The 20,965-nt window shown below is 42.4% G+C and overlaps 1 protein-coding gene across 12 annotated transcripts in view; it reads right to left on the reverse strand.

Annotated features, from left to right (window-relative positions):
• Positions 1-606: 606 nt before the first annotated feature.
• CCDC170 (coiled-coil domain containing 170) overlaps positions 607-20,965 on the reverse strand; it is a 101,782-nt gene continuing 81,423 nt past the window's right edge. For all 12 annotated transcript variants that reach the window (XM_057310966.1, XM_057310965.1, XM_057310967.1 and 9 more), the window contains 2 exons: positions 12,729-12,965; positions 607-10,734 (listed from right to left, as the gene is read on the reverse strand). In XM_057310966.1, the coding sequence (XP_057166949.1) occupies positions 10,534-10,734; positions 12,729-12,965 (438 nt within the window). In that variant the 3' untranslated portion in view covers positions 607-10,533. The remainder of the gene's footprint in view (positions 10,735-12,728; positions 12,966-20,965) is intronic.

The following is a 20,965-nucleotide window of genomic DNA, read 5'->3' on the forward strand; positions in this document are numbered from 1 at the left end:
ATGCATCAGAGAGGGTGTTTCAATCGTGTATTGCTGCATAATGAACCACTCCCCAAAAATCAGTGGCTTGAGACAATACTGATTTGTTATTTCTCCTGATTCTGTGGGTTGTCTGGGAACTCCTTTTGTTCATTACTGGAATCCCCCATGCGGCTGCATTCAGCTGAAAAACTGGCTCAGGTTGGACTCAACCAGAACACTGGGATGGCTTTGCCTCACTCTCCATGTGATCTTAGGATCTCTCTCCAAAAAAACCATGCAGATCCGGTCTTCCTTGCATGGCATCTGGGTTCCAAGAAGGCAAACCCCACAGTGTAAGTGCTCATCACATTTCTGCTTACACCACCCCTGCTGATGTCCCATTGCCCAAAGCAAGTCGCACGGCCAAGCCCAAGGACTGTACAAGGGCATCAATACCGGGAGGTGTGATTCATTGGTGACCATCCATGTAACAGTCTACCCAGAGAGAGGAAAAAATAATTATCTGATTGAACAGATTTAGTTTAGGAACAAAGGCATTAAATATGAAAACATAATGATTGGACATATAAGGGCTTAATTCAATAATAACTAATATAAAAATGGACAGTTAGGACAAGCCAGGCATTGGACTAAACATTTCATATTTATTATTCCACTTTACCCTCATACCAACTGTACAAGATTGGTACCATTACAAATCCTCATTGTAAGGACAACAGAACCGATGCCCAGACATGGAAACAAGCAGTAAAAGGTAGTGTTCAAGGTGAGAGTCCAGGGAACACAACTCCAAAGTTCATGTTCTTAAGCCGCATATTATCACACTTCTAAACAGATGGTACAGAGGTCCCCACTGTAGTGACAGTGCCATGTCTTTAAAAATTCACCTTCTGCATTAAATTGAAGTCAATCATCCTAAGTCCCAAACTAGTGAGTCAGAATGGCCTCCTGTCCACAAAGCTCTCCACTGAGCAGACTTCTTTTCTCCTTGTCTAATTCACCTAGACTTCTGGCTAATACACAGGCACAGATACGGTTCCCTCTCGTTTAGGGTAGAACACAACCTGGCCAGCCACCCCTCACTTCAGAGCCTGGCAACAGGCTCCTCTGTGGAGGAGGCAAAATAGCCCAGGACGAAAACACTGGTTAGACCACCCAGCAACATGATCTGACGCCAGTCACTTAACCTCCCTTAGACGGTTTCTTTAGCTTTTTTTTTTTTTTAAAGATTTTATTTATTTGACAGAGAGAGACAGCCAGCGAGAGAGGAAACACAAGCAGGGGGAGTGGGAGAGGAAGAAGCAGGCTCCCAGCGGAGGAGCCTGATGTGGGGCTTGATCCCAGAACGCTGGGATCACGCCCTGAGCCAAAGGCAGACGCTTAACGACTGAGCCACCCAGGCACCCCTGTTTCTTTAGCTTTAAAAAGAGGTTAGTAACGCGGTCTGTCTCAGAGAGTTTAGGGGAAGATTAAATTGAATAAAGCTTACAGGGAACTCAACTGCTGCTTCTAGTACATAAATAAATGGTAACTATTGTTATTAAGATTAAGTGCTTTTCAGAACTTCTTGGAAGCCCCCTTTTCCTTGCCAGTCATATACTTTGAAAGAAGCATCCCAGTGGCTTTATCATCTCTGTGGAGGACCTTCTAAGGACAATCAGCAGAACCATATAGATTATACATTAGCTTATTTACAAGAAATAATCAAAGAAAAGTTTTAAAGAAGCTACTTGACTTGGCCGAGGGGGGGCGGGTAAGAAGGCAACGTGATTCTCCAAAGTATGTGAACCATGTTTCCCCAAGTCGTTTATTACATATCCTGTCTGTTTGTGTGTCAGCTCAACCTCTCTACCGAGGGTAATAAAACCAAATCACACGGGTGAGGAATCACATTGAAATGCTTTCTTTAAAATCTAACGTTTTACTTAATTTTATGTATTCTTGCTAAAAGGAGAAAAATTCAAAAACAAATAAGAGTCTCATGTTTAAAGATGCATAAACACTTTGTAGATCTTTTCTCACGCATTTTACAAGGTTAGCATTCCTCACATTGCTACAACCGTGCACAGCTAGAGCTCCCCATGTTCGACAGGCCATTGCGTGAAGTTTACAAAATGGAGGTGCCTAGGAGAGTATTTTACGTCACGCACAAACTCTTCCAGTCCCTTTCAACTCCATCAGAAGCAAAAGGAAGCCATGGAAGATACGAAACCAGAATAATGCCCACAAATAATCTTCACAATTCCCTGTTGCTTACAGAAATCGAGGTCCTCTAAAGAGCCAAGGGGGGGTTTAGGAAACTTTCAATTAAAATGGGAAACGTAAGTATCCACTCCAATGTCTCTTTGTCTAAAACAGGAAAATTTCGATCTTCTCAATAAAGTCTGTTTTGAGTGGTTTTTTTCCACTTTCACACACCTGGAACAAATAATGAAAGCAATAGAGACATCCTGGTACAGAAGGAAAAGCAAGAGCTCAGTCGGCCAGAATTGAGTGCAAGTTCCACATTCTTGCACTTGTCAATGACCAAGAGTGAGCCTCTTATCTGTAAAAATGAGAATCATAATTCCTCCTTTAAGAATTAATGTGAGGATTACATGAGTCATTGTAGATGAAAATGCTTGGTACACCATTTGGCACCAAATAGGCATTTGTTAAATGTTTATTTTGTTCTGCCTTCTCAATAGGCTTTTCTTTCTTAACACCAATTACCTCCAAACCTACAGCATATTAGAAAAAAAGTCCTTATGAAAAGACTTAGTCATTGGCAAATATAAGCTTTTACCTAAAAGCTCTACATTAAGGGATTAAATTCTTTGCAAACCTTAACAGCGAAATTAACACTCGCCTTCCAAACATGGGGCAGGTGAACTAATCATACGGTTCACATTCAATACATACCATCATGCTTTTAGAATGAATCATGAGATTTTAAGCCTATGTGCATAACCAGGAACTTAATTAAAGCCAACTAATGTTTGTTAGGAGTGCAACAGTTGATGCACAAGTGCATTTGCTGCCAAGATGGCCTTGTGAGCTTCATCCATTCTCTACAAAAAAATCATGAGATACCAATTACCCTTTCTCTCAATTTTTCCAGGTATGGGTCCAGTGGGTCATTAGGACATGGGGCTATTGCAATGCTCTCAATTAGAGAAGGAGAGACAGCTGCTGGAAGGACTGGAACCCATTCTCTTGATTCTCAGTCCACTGTGCTATGTCATCTCACTAAGTCCCTCTACAAGCAGCCTTCGATCCTTTTTGTTAACTTAGGGGCAGGAGAGGGAACAGCATAGCATAGTGGATATTGTTGATTGGCGCTCGACATCCACTCCTCCCTTCTTGTGGCCCAGTATTCTTTTTTTATTTTTTTTCTGAACTATTAGTTGCCATCCATTAGTCTGTCGTGAAATCAACTTAGGGGGTCAAGACTGGAATTTCTTAATGGAGTGGCATAGCCTAGAGTAGCACTCAATTGCACAGCAAAGACTAGAATAGAATCTATCAGGGCATCCCATTGTCTTGTGAATCTTTTATCTCGGGTAGACATGAATGTGACTGTGTACATGGGTAAGCTGAATTTTAGAGTTTATCAAATAGTTTGAAAAACATTGTTCTGGCATGCCTTTCTGTACCTCTGACACTGAGAAGCTGAATACTATGTTTCCCAAAGTCCTTTCAGAAAAAATTCCAGGAGCAATTTGGGTTTTGCCAGTGAGATGCCCAAGTGTGAGATCTGGAAGATGATGGTGGTCACACCTCTACTCCACAGCTATTTCTGTCGGCGTGTGGTGGACACTTGGGGTTTTCTGTGGCATCATTGGCAGAGGACCCAGCATACAGTCACAAGATACTTGGATTCTGAGAGGCAAGGCACAAGGCATCCATTTCCTGCTGGCCCAGATAGCAGCAGGAAATGGAGTTAGCAGCAAGAGGGGAGGCACCGTAAACATCGTAGCTTCCAGATCTTGGTCATATCAATGAAATTCTGGATCCTCTGGCTTTCTGACTACAGAAGTAGCAGCAGCAATCTTGGTGGTTTCATTCTATAATGTGCCTTTGGGAATCACTATGGAAAACTCAACCTCAAGTCTATTCTTCAGCCCTCACATGATTCTGCAAGCCACTTAATACCCTATAATAAATCCTTTCTTGGTTAAGCTACTTGGAGTAGTGTCTCTTCTGTACTCTACACTGCTAAGACTAACAGGAAATGGAAAAATAGAATAAAATCTTCTTTTGGTACTCAACACTATACTGGAACCTAGTTATGAATCTCGACAAGAGAATTCTGAAAAGAAGGGAAAACCCAAATCATTAAAGTCATAGATATTTGGGGGTTTTTTGTTGTTCTGGTTTTTGCAGGTCCTATATCATCAAGCAATCAATAAACACTTGTTCATTGATAAGACCACATGATGGAAAAACACCAAATGGCTTCATACTTTCATAACTAGTTGCAAGGAGAATGAATGAATCTGTTTTAGGTTGGACAGACCTAAGACCCTAAAAAAAAGGTCCTGGAAAGGCCCTGAGATGGGAATTTGGAGGCAGGGGTTTGTTGAATTTCACACTTGGAACAAAACCTGTAAGAAAGTAAGAAAGCAGGACTGGGCAGGGGAAGCAGTTGAAGTGTGATACAGTTGCCACAGAGGCCTTGGCTGATTTGGGGGGGGGGGGGCAGTGTTTAAAATGGGTGGAGAGTGTAGTTCTGAATCTGACATGACCCTTCAGAGTGGTCTTGAAATGAAGAAAGGAGGCCAGGTCTTTGTACCCCCACATTGACCAGTCACTAGATACAAACTGTCTTCGGGAAAAGTCTGTGACCCAGGATGAGGTAGCTCCTTCAGCCAAGTGCAAGTCCTTGCAGGGAACTCAGCTCTGGGTTGTCAAGAGCCAACAGCTCTGGGCAGCTGAACAAGGAGCACTTCAGTCCTAAAGGGGGGAACCAAGTGGTGAATCACAGCATCTGCTCAGAACCCAGAGAAGTCTGAGTGAGAAGAGATAATGAGGTATAAACTATTGTGGTGTTCGTGTGGAAGGAAAGAGTAGATAGATAAGGGAGAAGACAGGGCTTTGCGATTTATCAGCTGTGGGAGGAAGGAGAGGGACAAGACAGAGTTCCTTCCCCACACCCTGCCTTGGACACTGGAGCAGATGCCAGACCGTTGGCTGAGGCAGGGAAGCCAGCAGAGAAGTAGGTTATTGGTGAGAAGAGGATAGAGGCAGAAATTACAAAGTTAATGTTGCCTGTGTTGAGTTTGAGATACCTGTAGGATATAACAACATTCACTGAGCACTTGCAACATCCATGTTCTAAGCTACGCACCTTGTATACATCGACTCACTGAATCCTTGTATAAGGATTCCTCTATGAGGAAACCAATCTTGCTAGTCCTATTCTTGTCCCAAAGCACATGGGTTTTCAAAGTGGTTAATCACCTGGCCCAAGTCACTCAGCAGAGCTTACATCTGAACCCAAGTCTATTTTGCTCTATGCTTACAGGTGTCCTCTCCACACCATTCTACAGATGAGAAGAGAAGGACAGGGATCTGACCTAGAGAGATAATGGTTCTGTGAGAAGATCAGGACAGGAATCTGATCTAGAGAGATAACGGTTGGCATCATCATTGCATAGATGATAATTAAAGCCACAAGAATAGGTGGAACTAGTTAGCAATATTTACAATAACAGTGTTATTTGCTGACACTCATCAAGTATTTCCCCACACGTCAGGATATCTTCTCAATGCTCTACATTATTTAATCCTTACAGCAATCTTGTAAGATGGGACATAGGCTCCTAGGGCTGTGTTAACAAAGGTCCACAAATTGCGTGGTTTACACAACGTAAGTGTATTGTCACACAGTTCTGGAGACCAGGCGTCTGAGACACCAGCTGAAGCAGTAGAAGCAGAGACAGAGGGAAGTTGAGTTTTCATGGCATCAAAAGAAACCAGGACGCACGGGACACGCAAGTGCACCCAGCCGTGAGAGCCACACTGGAGCCTGCATTTGGCACTGCAGTTGTTGGACCACGACTACATTCCGGGTTTGGAGATGTAAAACTGTTCCTCACTGAGTTCTGACTCTGAGATCAAGATTCCCACCCACGTGCATATCCGCACTTATCCTTACATTAAATGCTCATTTCACTTCTGCTTCTTATAACCTTAAAACAATCTGACTCAAGCACCCAGAGAGGCAGGGAGAAAGAAATGAGTTGAATGCCACATCATGGAAGCTAATGCAAAGGAATGATTCAAGAAGGGAATGGCTGCACCAAATATTACAGAAAGATCGAGCATGATAAGCACTTTAAAACCAACAGAGGTTTGCTAACAAAAAATGTGAGAGCTGGGTGAGTGGGGATCGAAGCCAGGCTGCCGCGGACGATGGCAGGTATGGGAGGTAAGACCAGAAAGAGCCCTAGAAACCACACTTTAAAGTGGCTCAACTGTGAAGAAAGAGAGGGAAGTAAGGCCCTGCAAAGAAGTTGCTGCAGAGTAGAGGGACTGATTTAAGATGAACACTTTTAAATGCGGAGGGAGAGGAGCCATACATGAGAGTGAGGTTGAAAACAATTTGGAGAGAGGACAACTGATGGGATGAAATTGCTTGGGTGCAAGCAGCTGGGGGAAGGAAAGAGTCCGAGACAGGAAGAGGGAAGGAGGCAACGAGGGGTGTGCACACAGAGCAGGCTATTTTAGGATCTGATATTGAAGATATTTCCTGTAATGGCTTCCATTTTGTGGGTGAAATAGGAGACAAGATTATCTGCTGACCGTGAAGGAGGAGACAGGTTAAGAGCCTTGAGGAAGAGAAGAAGATTTGCAGGAGTCATTTCAGAAAATGGCAGCGAGCTCTAAGTGGAACACTGTGGAGGGCTACCGGTTAGTACAGAGGGCTCAGGTGAGACCACAGGCCTGAGTTTGGCATGCCTACCTGTGAGTTCCTCCAGTCTCACTTGGTGGGGCAGGAAAAGCAGCAGAAACATTGTTAGTTGGGATTAATTGAGGTCTGAGGAGAGAGGGGCAAAGGCACAAGGAGTTCAAGGTGTTGGGGAAAGAATGATTGAAGAAAGGAACCAGAGGATCTACGCGGACCCCGGATGCCAAGGCTAGCAGGGAGAAAAGAGGAGAACCAAGGAGACTCAAAGAATAGCTGTGTGGGAGTAAGAGATGGAAGTCTGTGGTGATAAGAGTTCATGGAGATTTGAAGATCTCAGGGGTGAAGTTGTAGGTGGTTAGAAGATCCTAAATTGGACCATGTGTCAAAGATGTGTGTTGCGTGACTGTCCAGCTTCTTTTCCTTTGGGGAGCTTTCCTTCTGTGATTACATGTGATCCTGGTTGAATAGATCACCCTGGAACCTCACCGCCCCCCACCCCACCTCTGCTACAGGAGTCAGCATGGGATGCAGGCCAATGAGTTCATCCCCTGGCTAAAGAGCTTGGCTCAGGGATGAGTATGTGACCCAGAAGATATGCTCAGACTCTTCTTTCCTGACATTCTTTCCCTGAATGTTGCAGGCAGAGAGTCTCGTTTTCTCAGCTCATGATTTATAAAGGCCATGTAGCTGTTTGTGACCATTCTTTCCTGGTAGCACGGAGGAACCACCTCCAGAAGGAGAAAGTGAGGCCAACGTGCAAAGACAAGCAAATCAAGGGGAAATGAAAGATGGGTAGAAGGGAGAAGAATCCAAATAACAATTTTAAATCGCCGGATTTAACTGACTGAGCCACCCAGACGCCCCAACTGAAGGTAGTCTATATTGGATTACTATAAACTGCAATGTAAGGTTTAAGTAGCTGAAACAAAAAGAGGTAAAGGTATGAGGGCCAAGAAGGCCAGGAAACTAAAGACAGAGTGTGGTATAGGTTTTCCTTACGAGCACTAAAGTCATCCAGGATGAAGGCAGTACTTAACAGGAGTGGAGAAGACATCTAGGAACCATCTGCAAGAGTCTTAAGTAGAAAGAACAGACAGGATATTAGTAGGTAACTTCAATGAAGATGAGAAGAAAGTTATATATCTGTTAGCAGGGGCCTCAAATGAGCAATGGTTTTTATACAAAGGCACAGGCATAACAGTATGAGGCTGCATAGGGGAGAGAGAAGCAACCAGATCCCACTTACTGATGAGAAGCTAAGTGGAGTTGTGCAATAATGTGGATAAGATCACTACTGCATAGACCAGGCAGAGCCTTCCTGATCCAAGGTTATATAACCATGACATGTTTCCCAGTGAAAAACAAACTCCACTTCTAAGTCCTAAGTTTTATTACAATATAAATAATAGAGATACCCTTTAACCACTTTACAGCCCACCACTCCTTGGCCTTGAATCACTCACTGTTCATCTGTAGGACAGACGAGAAGGTAGAACTGAAAATTTAGAGGGCTCAGCTTCCTTCTTTTTCCTAATTGAGATGTTTTATGCATACATTTAAATGTCTCAACGACCAGAATAATAATCTCAAAGGCAATTATCATTCAAGTGTATTTGGTAGAAGAGTTAGTGTTAAATATTTTAAAGCCCTCGTTAGAAAATCTCATCAACCTAATACATTTTATTGGCCAACATAAAATATAGATGGATATTATGGAAGAACAAAATCTAACACAAAAATGTGAGGCTGGGCTGCCAACTCTAGAATGAATGCCACAGAGGGAAAGCCAATGATCAACTGGCATTTCGACAAGGAGGGAAATGGCTTTATTAAGGGATTTCAGTTTGTCCGAATGACAAACAGTGAATGTGCATATGAACTATATACACATAGACAGAACTTCTTTTTCTTATGCCGTGTAATCTTTCCCCCAGAAATGGAAACATATTATTATGCCCGCTCATGTTTTTTAAAGTGATGTTGTTAAAAGTATCTCCGAAGAGTGTCGAAAATGAAATTTACAGAGAAAATAAGTGAAGTTCATTAAGGATTGTATTCGGAGAATGAAAACAGAGGGAAGGTATGAAACAATCCCTCCATCTCTAAACACCCTCCACCTTTCCGTGGCATGGATGAAAGAGAACCGCTCAGCAATTCAGTCCTCTACAGACCCAACCGGTAAAGTTGCCTCTCCCTCTCTGGGTGAGTGTGGGTCCAGAGCAGTAGCCACCATATTTCTGGAGCATGGGGGGGCGGGGGTGGGCAGGGGGGAGTGGGGGCTCCGGAGACTGCAGGCCTCCCACTGGGAAAATATAAGGCCGCCTCTCCTGCCTGTTGCAGCCCTAGCTCATTTCCTCAGTCACGGCTTTGCAGGTATACTTAATAGGTCACAAATGCCACTTCATACTGTCCTTGCAGGAGACAGCGAAAGCCAGGCAACCCTGACACATCCCCCAGGGGACCTCCTTGATCACTCCCCCTGTTTGATCTGTCATCTAACCTCTCAGTGTCAAATTCATTTCCTTTCCTCTAGAATTTGCTTTTTTCCTTAATGTTTTATAATTATTTTTATAATAGGGTATAATCTATTTCCCCCCTCCTTTAATTAGACACCAGTGCTTTTTCCAGAGACTATTTAAAATTTTCATATGGCAAAAATAAGATAATCACCCAAAAAAGTGAAAGTTTCTCTCAATGAAAATATGGTTTCCTGAAAAATACTTGTAAAATAGAAATTTAAGAAGAGGGCAGAAAGTGATGGAAATTAATAATAAAACCCCAATCCTAAAAAAGTACTCTTGCTGTCAGTACACGTGATATATTGGCAAATAAACCTGGGCAGGATTTCTTCATCTTACAGGTTTCACATTCAAGGTTTCATTTTTAAAGGACTGAGATCAACTCTGCTCACACATGAAAAATTACCACCCAATGTGATCTGGCAGCAACATTTAAAACCAGTTCGTTTCTTATAGGACCTCAGACCTAAGTATGTTTTATCCAAATAATTAGCTGTATTGCTTTTTAAAGAAATCATATGCGTAACACTCATGAATCTCAGTCATTTTTTGGGCTTGATTGAATGTATGAATGTTTGCCTTCCTTTATAGGGGCAATTTTCACCAGGATCGCAGGATTTCAGGAGAAACTGGAAGAGTGTGGAGTAGCAGAGAAGTAGCAGAAAAGAGAAGTAGCTTTTGATCCAGAGCCAACGTGGTAAGACTGCTGATTCAATCACTAACCAGCTGTAACCTTGGATAGGTAACACCCTCTCTGACCCCAGAGAGGTTTAAAATAAAACATTAAAGCTTCTCCACATGGCTATTATGAGAATTAAATTAGGTAGTAAAGCCTCTGACTCATAAAAGGAATCCCATAAATGTTTGTCCCCTACTGCCATTGCCCATTCTAGATATACAATCTACTGCAATTCTTCTGGGTCCCAAAGTGCTAGCAAGTAAAATAATAGGTGCTTTTAGTGTCAAGCACTAATCTACAGCTGGCACCTCAGAGATCCTTTTTTGCAAATGATGGATTCTCGCATGATCATCAAAATATATGGTGTTCACACACTGATCAAATTTCAAAGGTTTGGGGAATTCGTGAATTGACAATTGCGTCCCATCTCTTAGCTCCACCTCCCCCAAGAGACATGGTATTCAATGAAGGAGTTTTAAATGGCTCTGTGGGTGCCTATCTCCCCCGGGCATCACATCTTTGAGGCAGGCACAGGTGACAAAGTGATGCTGATGTGAATGGATCAGTCTTTCAAGACATCTGATGATTTCATAGTCAGGAAGCGCAAGACTGGTCAGGTTCAAGCCCAGCATCTGGGAAACCACCTCCCTGAAGTCCAACAGCTGTAATATCAAACACACAGGAAGAGTGAGGACAACATGTATCAACTACCGCTAGTCCAAATGTAACCAACCAACCAACCAAACGAAAAAGCCTGTGGAAAACCCAGGTGTGCATGAGGTACGCAAATTACTTACTGTCTTTAACCTTAGTCCTCTCGTTTATAAGATAAGAAGACGAATCTACCAAGTCACCTCCAAAATGCTTCCATCCCCAACTTCCAGTGATGTCGTAACATCTTTTCTGATGAGCTAATTAGTGTGGCATTGGCTACCAAGTCAAGAATCTCAGTTAGGCAACCAGGAGTGAGACCCTGACCTAAGACACCATGTTCTCACTTCCTGGTGGGGAGAACCTACTTCCCAGGGCTGCTCTGAAATTTGGGTCCAATGAAACAACGACTGTGTTTGTGTTCTATATACTAGGAAGTGCTTGACGAAGGTGTGGTTGGTGTCCATGGGTGATGAGTACTTGCCCACTGGAATTTTAACTAGATGTGCAAGCTTCTTTTTTAAAAGATTTTATTTATTTATTTATTTATTTATTTATTTATTTATTTATTTGAGAGAGTGTGTGTGTGTGCATGTGAGGTGGGGGGGCAGAGGGAGAGGGAGAGAGAATCTCAAGCAGACTCCACACTGATCGTGGAGCCCGACGAGGGGCTCCATCTCACAACCCTAAGATCATAACCTGAGCCGAAACCAAGAGTCAGGCGCTTACCCGACTGAGCCACCCAGGCACCCCTGGGCTTGGAACCTCTTAAACTAAAGGAAGAACAAAGGGCAAGGAAGTATGAGCTGATAAAAACAGAAGGACTGCTAAATAATGAGAGGTCACATCACATAAACAGCTTCCTTCACATCCTATAACATTAGACTCTCTGGGACTACTATCTACCCACCACAAAAGGAAAAATGGAGAGGTGGGGAGGTTGGAGACGAAGGATGAAAAGGTGCCTCATTCCCCTCAAATTCTCGTACACTGGCTGCTGTGATTCTGTGCTGACGCAGAAGCAGGTAAGTCAAGGCTGTCTGGGCAACCCCTTACTAGAGGTAGCTTCCATCCGAGGAAAGATAGGCTACAATGGACATTGCCTCCGGGAAAAGTGCCTTCCAAACATTCCCACCATGTCTCATTCACTTCCCAACCACCTTCCTAGGCTGAGTCCAATTTGGGGAACATAATACTCTCTCCAGCCTAATGTCCCTGATGAAAAAGTTCCCCTCAAACTGTTCTCCCCTTTCACATATGGTCAAAGCTCTTCATTCCTGAGAGGTTTCCCTCTGAGAACACACACTTTATAGTTTGGCCTTCCTCAATGTTGCCTGACACATGAGCCAAAGCAGAGGCAGCCAAAGAGGGAAAAAAAAATACCCTACGATCAGAGTCCACTCTCTGCCCTTTTGAGCTTCAGAAAGAGAGGGAGATTAAAGCCAAAAGCAATGGGGGTCAGGCTGCCCGGGCCAGTTTCTTTATGCCTGACCTCCTGATGTGCTCACCAGATAAAACTCTCCTCCCTGCAACCAGTCAGCGAGGGAGCACTGTTTATGGCTTACATCTGGGCGAGATTGGCCATCGAGTCTGGGTGCCACTGTTTGAGAGCTGGGACTGTTTCCTGCCACTGATCTCTGCTGGAGATAAGCTTTCCCTCCTGAGGTTGAAGCCTGGGATGATGCAAACTTCAGAGGCAATCAGTGGACATAATCAAAACCTCTCCACAACCAGAACCTGGCTGTCCACATCCTTTCCACTGTTTTGATGAGAATGTCGTTTTCTTTCCTACGATCCGTGCCATGAAACTGTGAATTATTTTTCTCAGCAGAGTAAATCATAATGGTTATTTTAATGCCAGAAAGATGCTAGAGGGCAAGCAGATACATTGAAACGATAAAGACGCTTTGTAAATTGTTTTTGAAGAAACGTACGAATAATTACCAAGATTTTGAATTGTCCCCTTTTTTCCTAAACAAGATTTCACCCTCAGATTTCTACCCACCTGCTTTTCTCTCGTTTCTGCTTCTTCCAGGGACTTTTTTAGTGTCTTCGTTTCGCTGGTTACCACTTCCATCATATTCCTGGCCCTCTCTTTATCCTCCTGAGTCTCGTGCTCTGCAGTATTCAGTTCCGACTTGACAGACATGAGCTTTTTCTCAGCTTTCTCCTTCCTCTTCTCAAGTTTGTCTCTGGACTTATTTAGGTCTTCAATGGCTTTGGTATGTTCCAAACTTTTAATCTATAGAGCCAAGGGAACACTAATAATTCCTTTCATATTTGTTTTGGACAATTGTATCAACAAGATAAACTCGAAGTCAATGGAATTCACTTAATAACTTTTTTATAAATAAAGAATGGAATCCATCCCAGTTATACAGACGTTGCTAAGCATACACACTGGACAAACAGGTCTTAAGGCAGTTACAGTTTATAAACATGTCAGAGTACCATTATTTGGAAAAATCAATGAGACGAATGGTAGATCGCAGGATTCTGGGGTTAAATATTAAAATAAAGGCTGCTGGTTCTTACACACACTCTAATGAGCTCCATAGGCAAAAACAACTTGCACTTTTGGCCCTACAAAAGGGTCGTCCCTGGCATAGAAATACTCGGAAAAGTAAAATATCTCCTCTGCCAGTGGTCTAGGACAAGGAAGCCCACCTAAAATCCTCTTAGTAAGTCTTGATTACTGCCATAAGGAAAATCTAGAACAGCAATATTTCGGAAGAAATGCCTTCTGACTTGACCAATGAGTATGGGAGGCAGGAGGCATGCACGGCATTCCACTGCAAACAAGAGAGAAGGGGTGGGGGGGTGCCTCTCTCTAGGCAGCTGTCCCAGGATCTTAAAGGCAACACAAAGAGCATCCCGGAGCACGAGGCACATTTTCTTTATTAGCTTGGTATTGAAAACTTTGCCAGATCTGCTTACAAAAAGAATTTGAATAAAAAGGTTGAAATTCTGACAAATACTATGACATGGATGAACTTTGGACATCACAACAAATAAAATAAGCCAGACACAAAAGGATAGATATTGTATATTCCATTTATATGAGGTACCTAGGATAGGCTAATTCATAGAGAGAGAATGCGGACTAGAATTCCATCCCCAAGGGAGGAATGGGGAGTTATTTAATGGGCACTGAGTTTCAGTGTAGGATGATAAAAAGTTCTGGAAATGGGTGGTGGTGATGGCTCCATAACACTGTGAATGTACTTAATGCCACTGAATTGTACACTTAAAAATGGTTCAAATGGTAACTTTTATGTTATGGATATTTTACCACATTTTTAAAAAATGAATTGGAGGTAGTTTTACGTATTTGACACAAAATTTTTAACACTGACCGTTAAAAATAAATATGAACGAGCTACTAATATTTAACATCCACGGGGATGGCTACAGTCAAAAAGAGAGATAGTCACAAGAGTGGGCGAGGGTGTGGAGAAATCGGAACCCTCACGTACTGCTGGTGGGAAGGCAGAATGCTGCAGCTGTGAGAAACAGTTTTCTAGTTTTCAAAATGTTAAATACAGAGTTAACACATGAGCCAGCGATTCCACTTCCAGGTTTATATATCCAAGAGAACTGAAAACCTCCGTCACACAAAACCTGTCCACAAATGTTCACAGCAGCACTATTCATAATCACCAAAAAGTAACAACAACCCAAATATCCATCAACCGATGAGGAGACCAATAAAATGCGTATCCATACAACGGAATGTTACTCGCCAATAAGAAGGAATGAAGTACGGATACACGCTATGGATGAACCTCAAAAAATCTTCTGCGAAGGGGGCAAAGCCAGTCAAGAAAGACCGCTTACTGTATTATTCCACTCACATGAAAGACCCAGAAAAGGCCAGACACTGTTGGTAGGGGAGACTGGGGAATAACTGCCAATGGGTTGTTTTTAGGGGTGATGAAAATATTCTGAAATTTGATAATGGAAATTTGCTTTCATCTACTAAAACACACACAGCTTCTTAAGAAATTTAGTTCCTTTTCCAGCAGAGAGGAGGCCGATGGCAGCCACGCCTGGACAAGTTCAAAGCTTTGAACTGGCTCCATGCAGGAGAAAGGAAATCCTCGGGAAACTGACGGCTGCTGTAGGACTTGCGATCAAGGAGGCATAAAAACCACCACTGCGGCTTGAGAAATCCGCGGGCGATACGATGCCAACCACCGCTGGGAGAAGGAACTCTGAGTCAGTTTATGAGCCAATGAAATGGTACTGGAAGACCTAGCACCTGAGCCAAGTTAATGCCATCTACTAAGTGCAGGTCTACAGAGGCGGACCTTGGAGATCATGCATGGATTCCAAGCTATGAAAACCCATACTGGAAAATGAACAGCATATTGGATATAGTATAATAAGAGTATTGCCTCAGGATTGCTTCCTGGGTGTGATGATGTACAGGGGTCACATCGAAGAACACGCCTCTTCTTAAGAGATACCTGGTAAGTATTTAGAGGTGACGTGTCATGACGCATGTAACTTATTCTCAAATGGTTCAGCAAAAATGAAAACTTCCTGCCCTCATTAGGCAAAACAGAGCCATCGGTAAGATGTTAACAATTATTACGTAAATTGTCATGTGAAGAATAAAATACTGTCCATTATACTATTCTTGCAACTGTTCTCTAGATATGAAATTTTTCAAAACAAAATGTCAGGAGAGGGACTGTCCCATGCATGATCAATTCAACGTGCATCCTACCTGTACATGTTTTTGAATATATATTGCATATTTATTTATAAATTATATAAGCAATTGCTCTAAATAATATAGTCTGTCGACTATCAAACATTTTACAAATTGGGGGACAGTATATGAATGAAATAATCTTTATCAATTTAAAAACAAAGTTATCTCCTTTTAAAACAAAGAGATTCCCTTCATGTGCAAACTGTAACACTGATGCAGAGAGACTATGTGGCCGAGTGGGAATTTGCTGGGATTGGGATACTGAATTCAAAAGCTTGTATTAATGGATACGTTCAGCCTTTCTGCTCAGACTGGAAAAACATTTACAGTAGGCTATCTACCAAAAGTGACGGAACACAGCTTGGAGAGCTGGAAGTCCATAAATCAGGTCCTAATGAGAAGAATTCATAGCCAAGAATTTCTGAAAAATATGAGACTTTATCACAATCCTAAAGGCTGCCTCAGTTCTTGTCATTGGGGAGCAAAGGCGAGTCATGGAGCTCTGAGCCAAGCCACCAGAACAGAACTAAAAGCAGGGGATGACAGAGACCTCAGGCTCCTAAATCAAACCCAACAAACGAGATTCCTGGAAGTGGGGGGTGGCTAAACTGGTTTCTTAATCCTCCAGAAGGAGCCTCCTGGACCCAGCTCAGAGTTCAACAAGAGCCTGTGCCCCTAATGGTCTTCGGTGGGGCAGAACTGGTCATCAACAAGACCGACGTGCCGCCCAGACCCCGGCAGGGATGGAGAAGGTTCCCAGTGGGCTTTACACCCGGAGAACACCTTATCTAGCGTCAGCCTCCTTGAGCAAAAAACTGTCAAGTCCAGTGAACAATTCTCTCTCATGTTAAAAGGGCCCAAAGCCCTGAAAGAGATGGCGATTGAATTTAAAATCTGATGGGTTGACTCCCCAGAGCATCTAAATTCTCTAACTGGAGGGTTTTCTAGAAGCCGCATTGAAAATACAATCCCGCAGGAGCTAGGCACTGTGCACAGGCACCCTGAAGACAGGGGGACAGCAAAGTGGGAAGAGTATCCCCGCAGCCCAAATACATGCTGTGCCCCTGCAGGAGAGAACCACAAGGATTTCAGCAGAAGGAACCTGAAGCAGAAAACAGAGGAAGGTGTTCGACTCTGCAGTCTGAGCACACCTCCTCTCCCATCATTCTGCAGCCCAAGAAGTTCTTCCTCACAGGTTCTGCTTGGTGCCCACGTTCTAAGTAGGGAGAGCTCAGACTCAATTCCAATCTACTACTGGAGATCCGCTGAGCCCAAGATGGTAGGTTATAAGAAATATATATAAACAAAGGCTGCACTGTCCACGTTGGAGAGAGTTCTGGAGTGGATAAGGAGCATGAAGGGCAGCTGTCTTGCATGGGAGATGATCAAGAGAGGTAGCAAGAGGGAGAGATCTTTGCTGCTGACTAAAGAACATTATTCCCTTTTGGTGTTTCCTTGAGAAACTACAATGAAGATAACAATGGCTCTTCACTAGTTTTTGGTTGTCTGACTACTGATTTGGGGGCACAGCTCCCTACTAAAATTGGGCCATGTGGTACAGATGGAAAGCTGATACCTTTCCACTAAATATCTATTGTTTTTTTGATTGTTGTTGTTCTTATTGCCCAGAATAGACCCATTTCTCAGGCTGACTTCATCTAAGGGAGGCCCAGGGACTAAGTTCTGGCCAATGGAGATACAAAACATTGTATTGTTCCTGGAAATAGGCCTACAGGGTGTCCTCCTGCCTTTCCTCCTCGCTGGGGGCTGGAATGAGGCCGGAGCCCCGGCAGCTAGCTTGTGTTAGGAAGCAGCATTGAGGATGAAAGCTATTGCTAGAATAGTGAGGCAGAAACTAGCAGCCAGGGTGGCTGATGACCACAGAGCCATCCTGCTAAGCATGGCATATCCTCTTTTCAGTGAGAAAGGAACAAACATCTCTTCTGTCTAAGCCACTGTTATTACAGAGGTGTTTCAATTTATTTAGCGGAGACTAATCATAACCAACACGGGCTAAGAAGCAGCTGGTGTTATAGGGGTTACACAAAGCATTTTCTGGATCTTCTGGAGTTCTGCCACATGATTTCAGTGCCTGCATTTGCATTTGTGCAAAAACCTACGTTTGTGCCAATTAGTAGTACTACTTTAATTATTCTAGGTTAATGGGAAAAGAGCAAAGGTGGAGTTCATACATAAATAATGTGTTCATGCCAAGTGAAGGCCAAACTATGTCACAGTGCGTGTACAAATAAAATATCTGCAGTGTTCAGTTAAAGCACGGGGTGGAATAAATGGTCTGTCCTTAGATGACATAAACCACAGGCATGCTGGTCAGAGGAACATGTGCCACAAGCAATTGGTACTACACATTCTCATTAATGGTGATTGTAGTGAAATAACATAATCTAGCACAGTGAATTAATATCACTCATGTTTTTAATTTGATTTTTACACTACATTTTGCTTTCTAAATTGGTCTGAATTTTATCATGGTGAAAATGTAGCAAGATTGGGGCACCTGTGTGGCTCAGTCAGTTGGGCTGACTCTGAGTTTTGGCTTGGGTCATCATCTCAGGATCATGGGATCGAGCCCCACGTCAGACTCCGCGCTCAGTGGCGAGTCTGCTTGAGATTCTCTCCCCCTCCCTTTCCCTCCCCTTCTGCTCCTACCCCCCCCCATGTGCTCACTCTCTCTCTAAAATAAATAAGTAAAATCTTTAAAATGGTGAAAAAAAATCTGTTGACCCCTTTTTTAAAAATGTAGCAAGGTTGAGAAATTTTTATACAGTGTTGAGTTTGTATACATGAAAGCAATAGTATAATAAAATTATTTTGACTCAACACAGGGAGGGGAATCTATAAAAGAATATTTTTCTTCCCAAAAGAGATTTTCTACAGTAATCATGTTTGCCTGCCAACTTAAAATTTAATAGTTATCTGGAAAGGTCTACATTTTCCTGGTTGAGAATTCAGGGGGAAATGTACTGCATGAGTCTTAAAAAGGGAGACTGGGATAACCTAGGAGTCAAGGTCTTCAAGCATGGTTTTGCAACAGACAGAAATGCGCACAAAAACTCCACACAAATGTTCCCAACAGCCTTGCTTATAATAGCCAAAAAGTGAAAACAATCATAATGTCCATCAAATGCTGAATGCATAAACAATGTGTCCTATATCCAAATGATGGAATATTATTCAGCATCAAAAGGAATTGTGATGGTTAATATTATGCGTCAGCTGAGCTGGCCCACAGAACCAGGATATTTGGTGAAACATGGATATTTCTGGGAGGGTGTCCTGGGGAGAGATTAACATTTAAATTAGTGGACTTTCAGTAAAGTAGATTTCCCTTCCTTAGCGTGGGTGGGCTTCATCCAGTCAGTTGAAGGCCCAAATAGAACAAAAGTGTCTCTCTGTAAGCAAGAGGGAATTCTCCGAGAATTCAACCTTTAGACTTGAACTGCAGCATCGGCTCTTCCTGCCGGCCTATCCTGCAGACTTTGAGCTTCCAAATTCTGTAATCACATGAGCCAATTTCTTAAAATCAGTCAGTCAGTCTCCCTGTAGCCCTCTCTCTCCCCCTCCAGCTCTCCCTCCCTCCCTGTCTCTATGATACAATATATATGAAATATATAAATAATGATACAATATATATGAAATATATAAATATTTATATATAAATATATATGAAATATATAAATAATATTTTTATATAAATATAAATATATAAATATAAAATATATTTTTATAATATTTATATATTATATAATATATAATATTTATAATAATATAAATATTAATAATATTATATATATTAAGCCAGCTCCTCTGGAATACTTGGATGAAATATATATATGAGGGATAGATAGATAGAGGATATAAATAAAGAGAAATCCTATTAGTTCATACATATCCTATTAGTTCTGTTTATATGTAACAGAGGGAGAGGGAGAGAGACAGACATACCCTATTAGTTCTGTTTGTCTGGAGAGCTCTAATTTAGGAATGAAGTACTAACATGTGCACAACATGGATGAACCCTGAAAACAGACCAAGTGAAGAAAGCCAGAGGCAAAAGGCTACACACTGTATGATTCTATTTACATGAAATGCCCAGAATAGGAAAATCCATAGAGACAGAAAATAAATCAGTGGTTTCCAGAGGTTGAGGAAGGGGAAAATAGGGAGTGACTGCGATAGATATGGGATTTGGCGAGGGCGGGGGGAGGTTAGGGGGTCCTGGAAATGTTCTAGAATTAGGAAGTAGTGATGCCTGAACAACCCCATAAATATATTAAAAACCAGTGAATTGTGGGGGTGCCTGGGTGACTAGGTTGGTTAAGCATCTGCCTTCAGCTCAGATCATGATCTCAGGGTCCTGGGATCGAGCCCCGCATTGGGCTTCCTGCTCAGCGGGGAGTCTGCTTCTTCCTCTCCCTCTGCCCCTCCCCCCTGCTTGTGCTCTTTCTCTCTCAAAAAAATAAACTCTTTTTTTTAAAAAGCCAGTGAACTGTATACTTTAAAAGGGTGAATTTTATGGCATGTGAATTATAGCTTGATTTTTTTAAGACACAGAAATGTAGTTCAAAATATTTTTTATATCGATCTTCCATAAGTGGTGAAATTAATTCTTAATTTAATAAGTGTAGTGGGCTGAACTGTTGTCCCTCCCCCTCCCAAAAAAATAAATATATGTCCACCCAGAGCCTCAACACGTGACCTTATTGGGAATAAGGGTCTTTGCCAGTATAATTAAGGTAAGGATCTCACAATGAGATCATCCTGGAATAGGGTGGCCCCCAAAACCAATGGTAGCTGTCCTTATAGGAGACAGAGAAGGAGGGACACATGAGGGGATGGTCACCTAAGGGTGGTGGCAGAGAGGAATCCAGCAGGTACAAGCTGGGGACTGCCAGTAGCAAGCAGGAGCCCAGAGACTGGATGGAGCGGATGGGCCCTCAGCTTCCCCAGAAGGATCAATCTTGCCAACACCTTGCTGTCAGGCTTCTGGCCTCCAAAATCATGAAAGAAAAAAAATTTCTATTGTATTAAGCCACTCAATTTGTGATCATTGGTTATGGCAGCCGTAGAAAATGATATAAAGGCCATCTTTGCTAACATTCAGAAATGTTACCTTATGAATAATAAAGTCAGTACAGGGACGAGCATAGGCAACGTACAAAGATAAATAGTTGGTATCATTAGTCTGCCTTGGACACTAATATTATGTGTCTCTAACAAAAAAAAATAAAAAGTCACTTGTAGCTAAAATCTCTGATAAATTCATGAAATTACCATTCACTGTGTTAGTAAGTTAGAGAGATCTCTGTTCTCTAGTGGAAGGCAGACTTAGCATCCTATTTCCATGGTGAAGGGCCAGAGTCATTCTTGAGTCAGTCAAATTCCACTTCTCCTATACCTTTCCTATACTCTTAGCGATAAAAAGGTTTGGATCTCTTTACTCAAAATAAAGCAAATAAACACACAAGCCCACTCTATCTACCTTCTCAACTCCTCCCCTT

Source organism: Ursus arctos, unplaced genomic scaffold (assembly GCF_023065955.2).
Source record: "Ursus arctos isolate Adak ecotype North America unplaced genomic scaffold, UrsArc2.0 scaffold_13, whole genome shotgun sequence".
NCBI lineage: Eukaryota > Metazoa > Chordata > Mammalia > Carnivora > Ursidae > Ursus > Ursus arctos.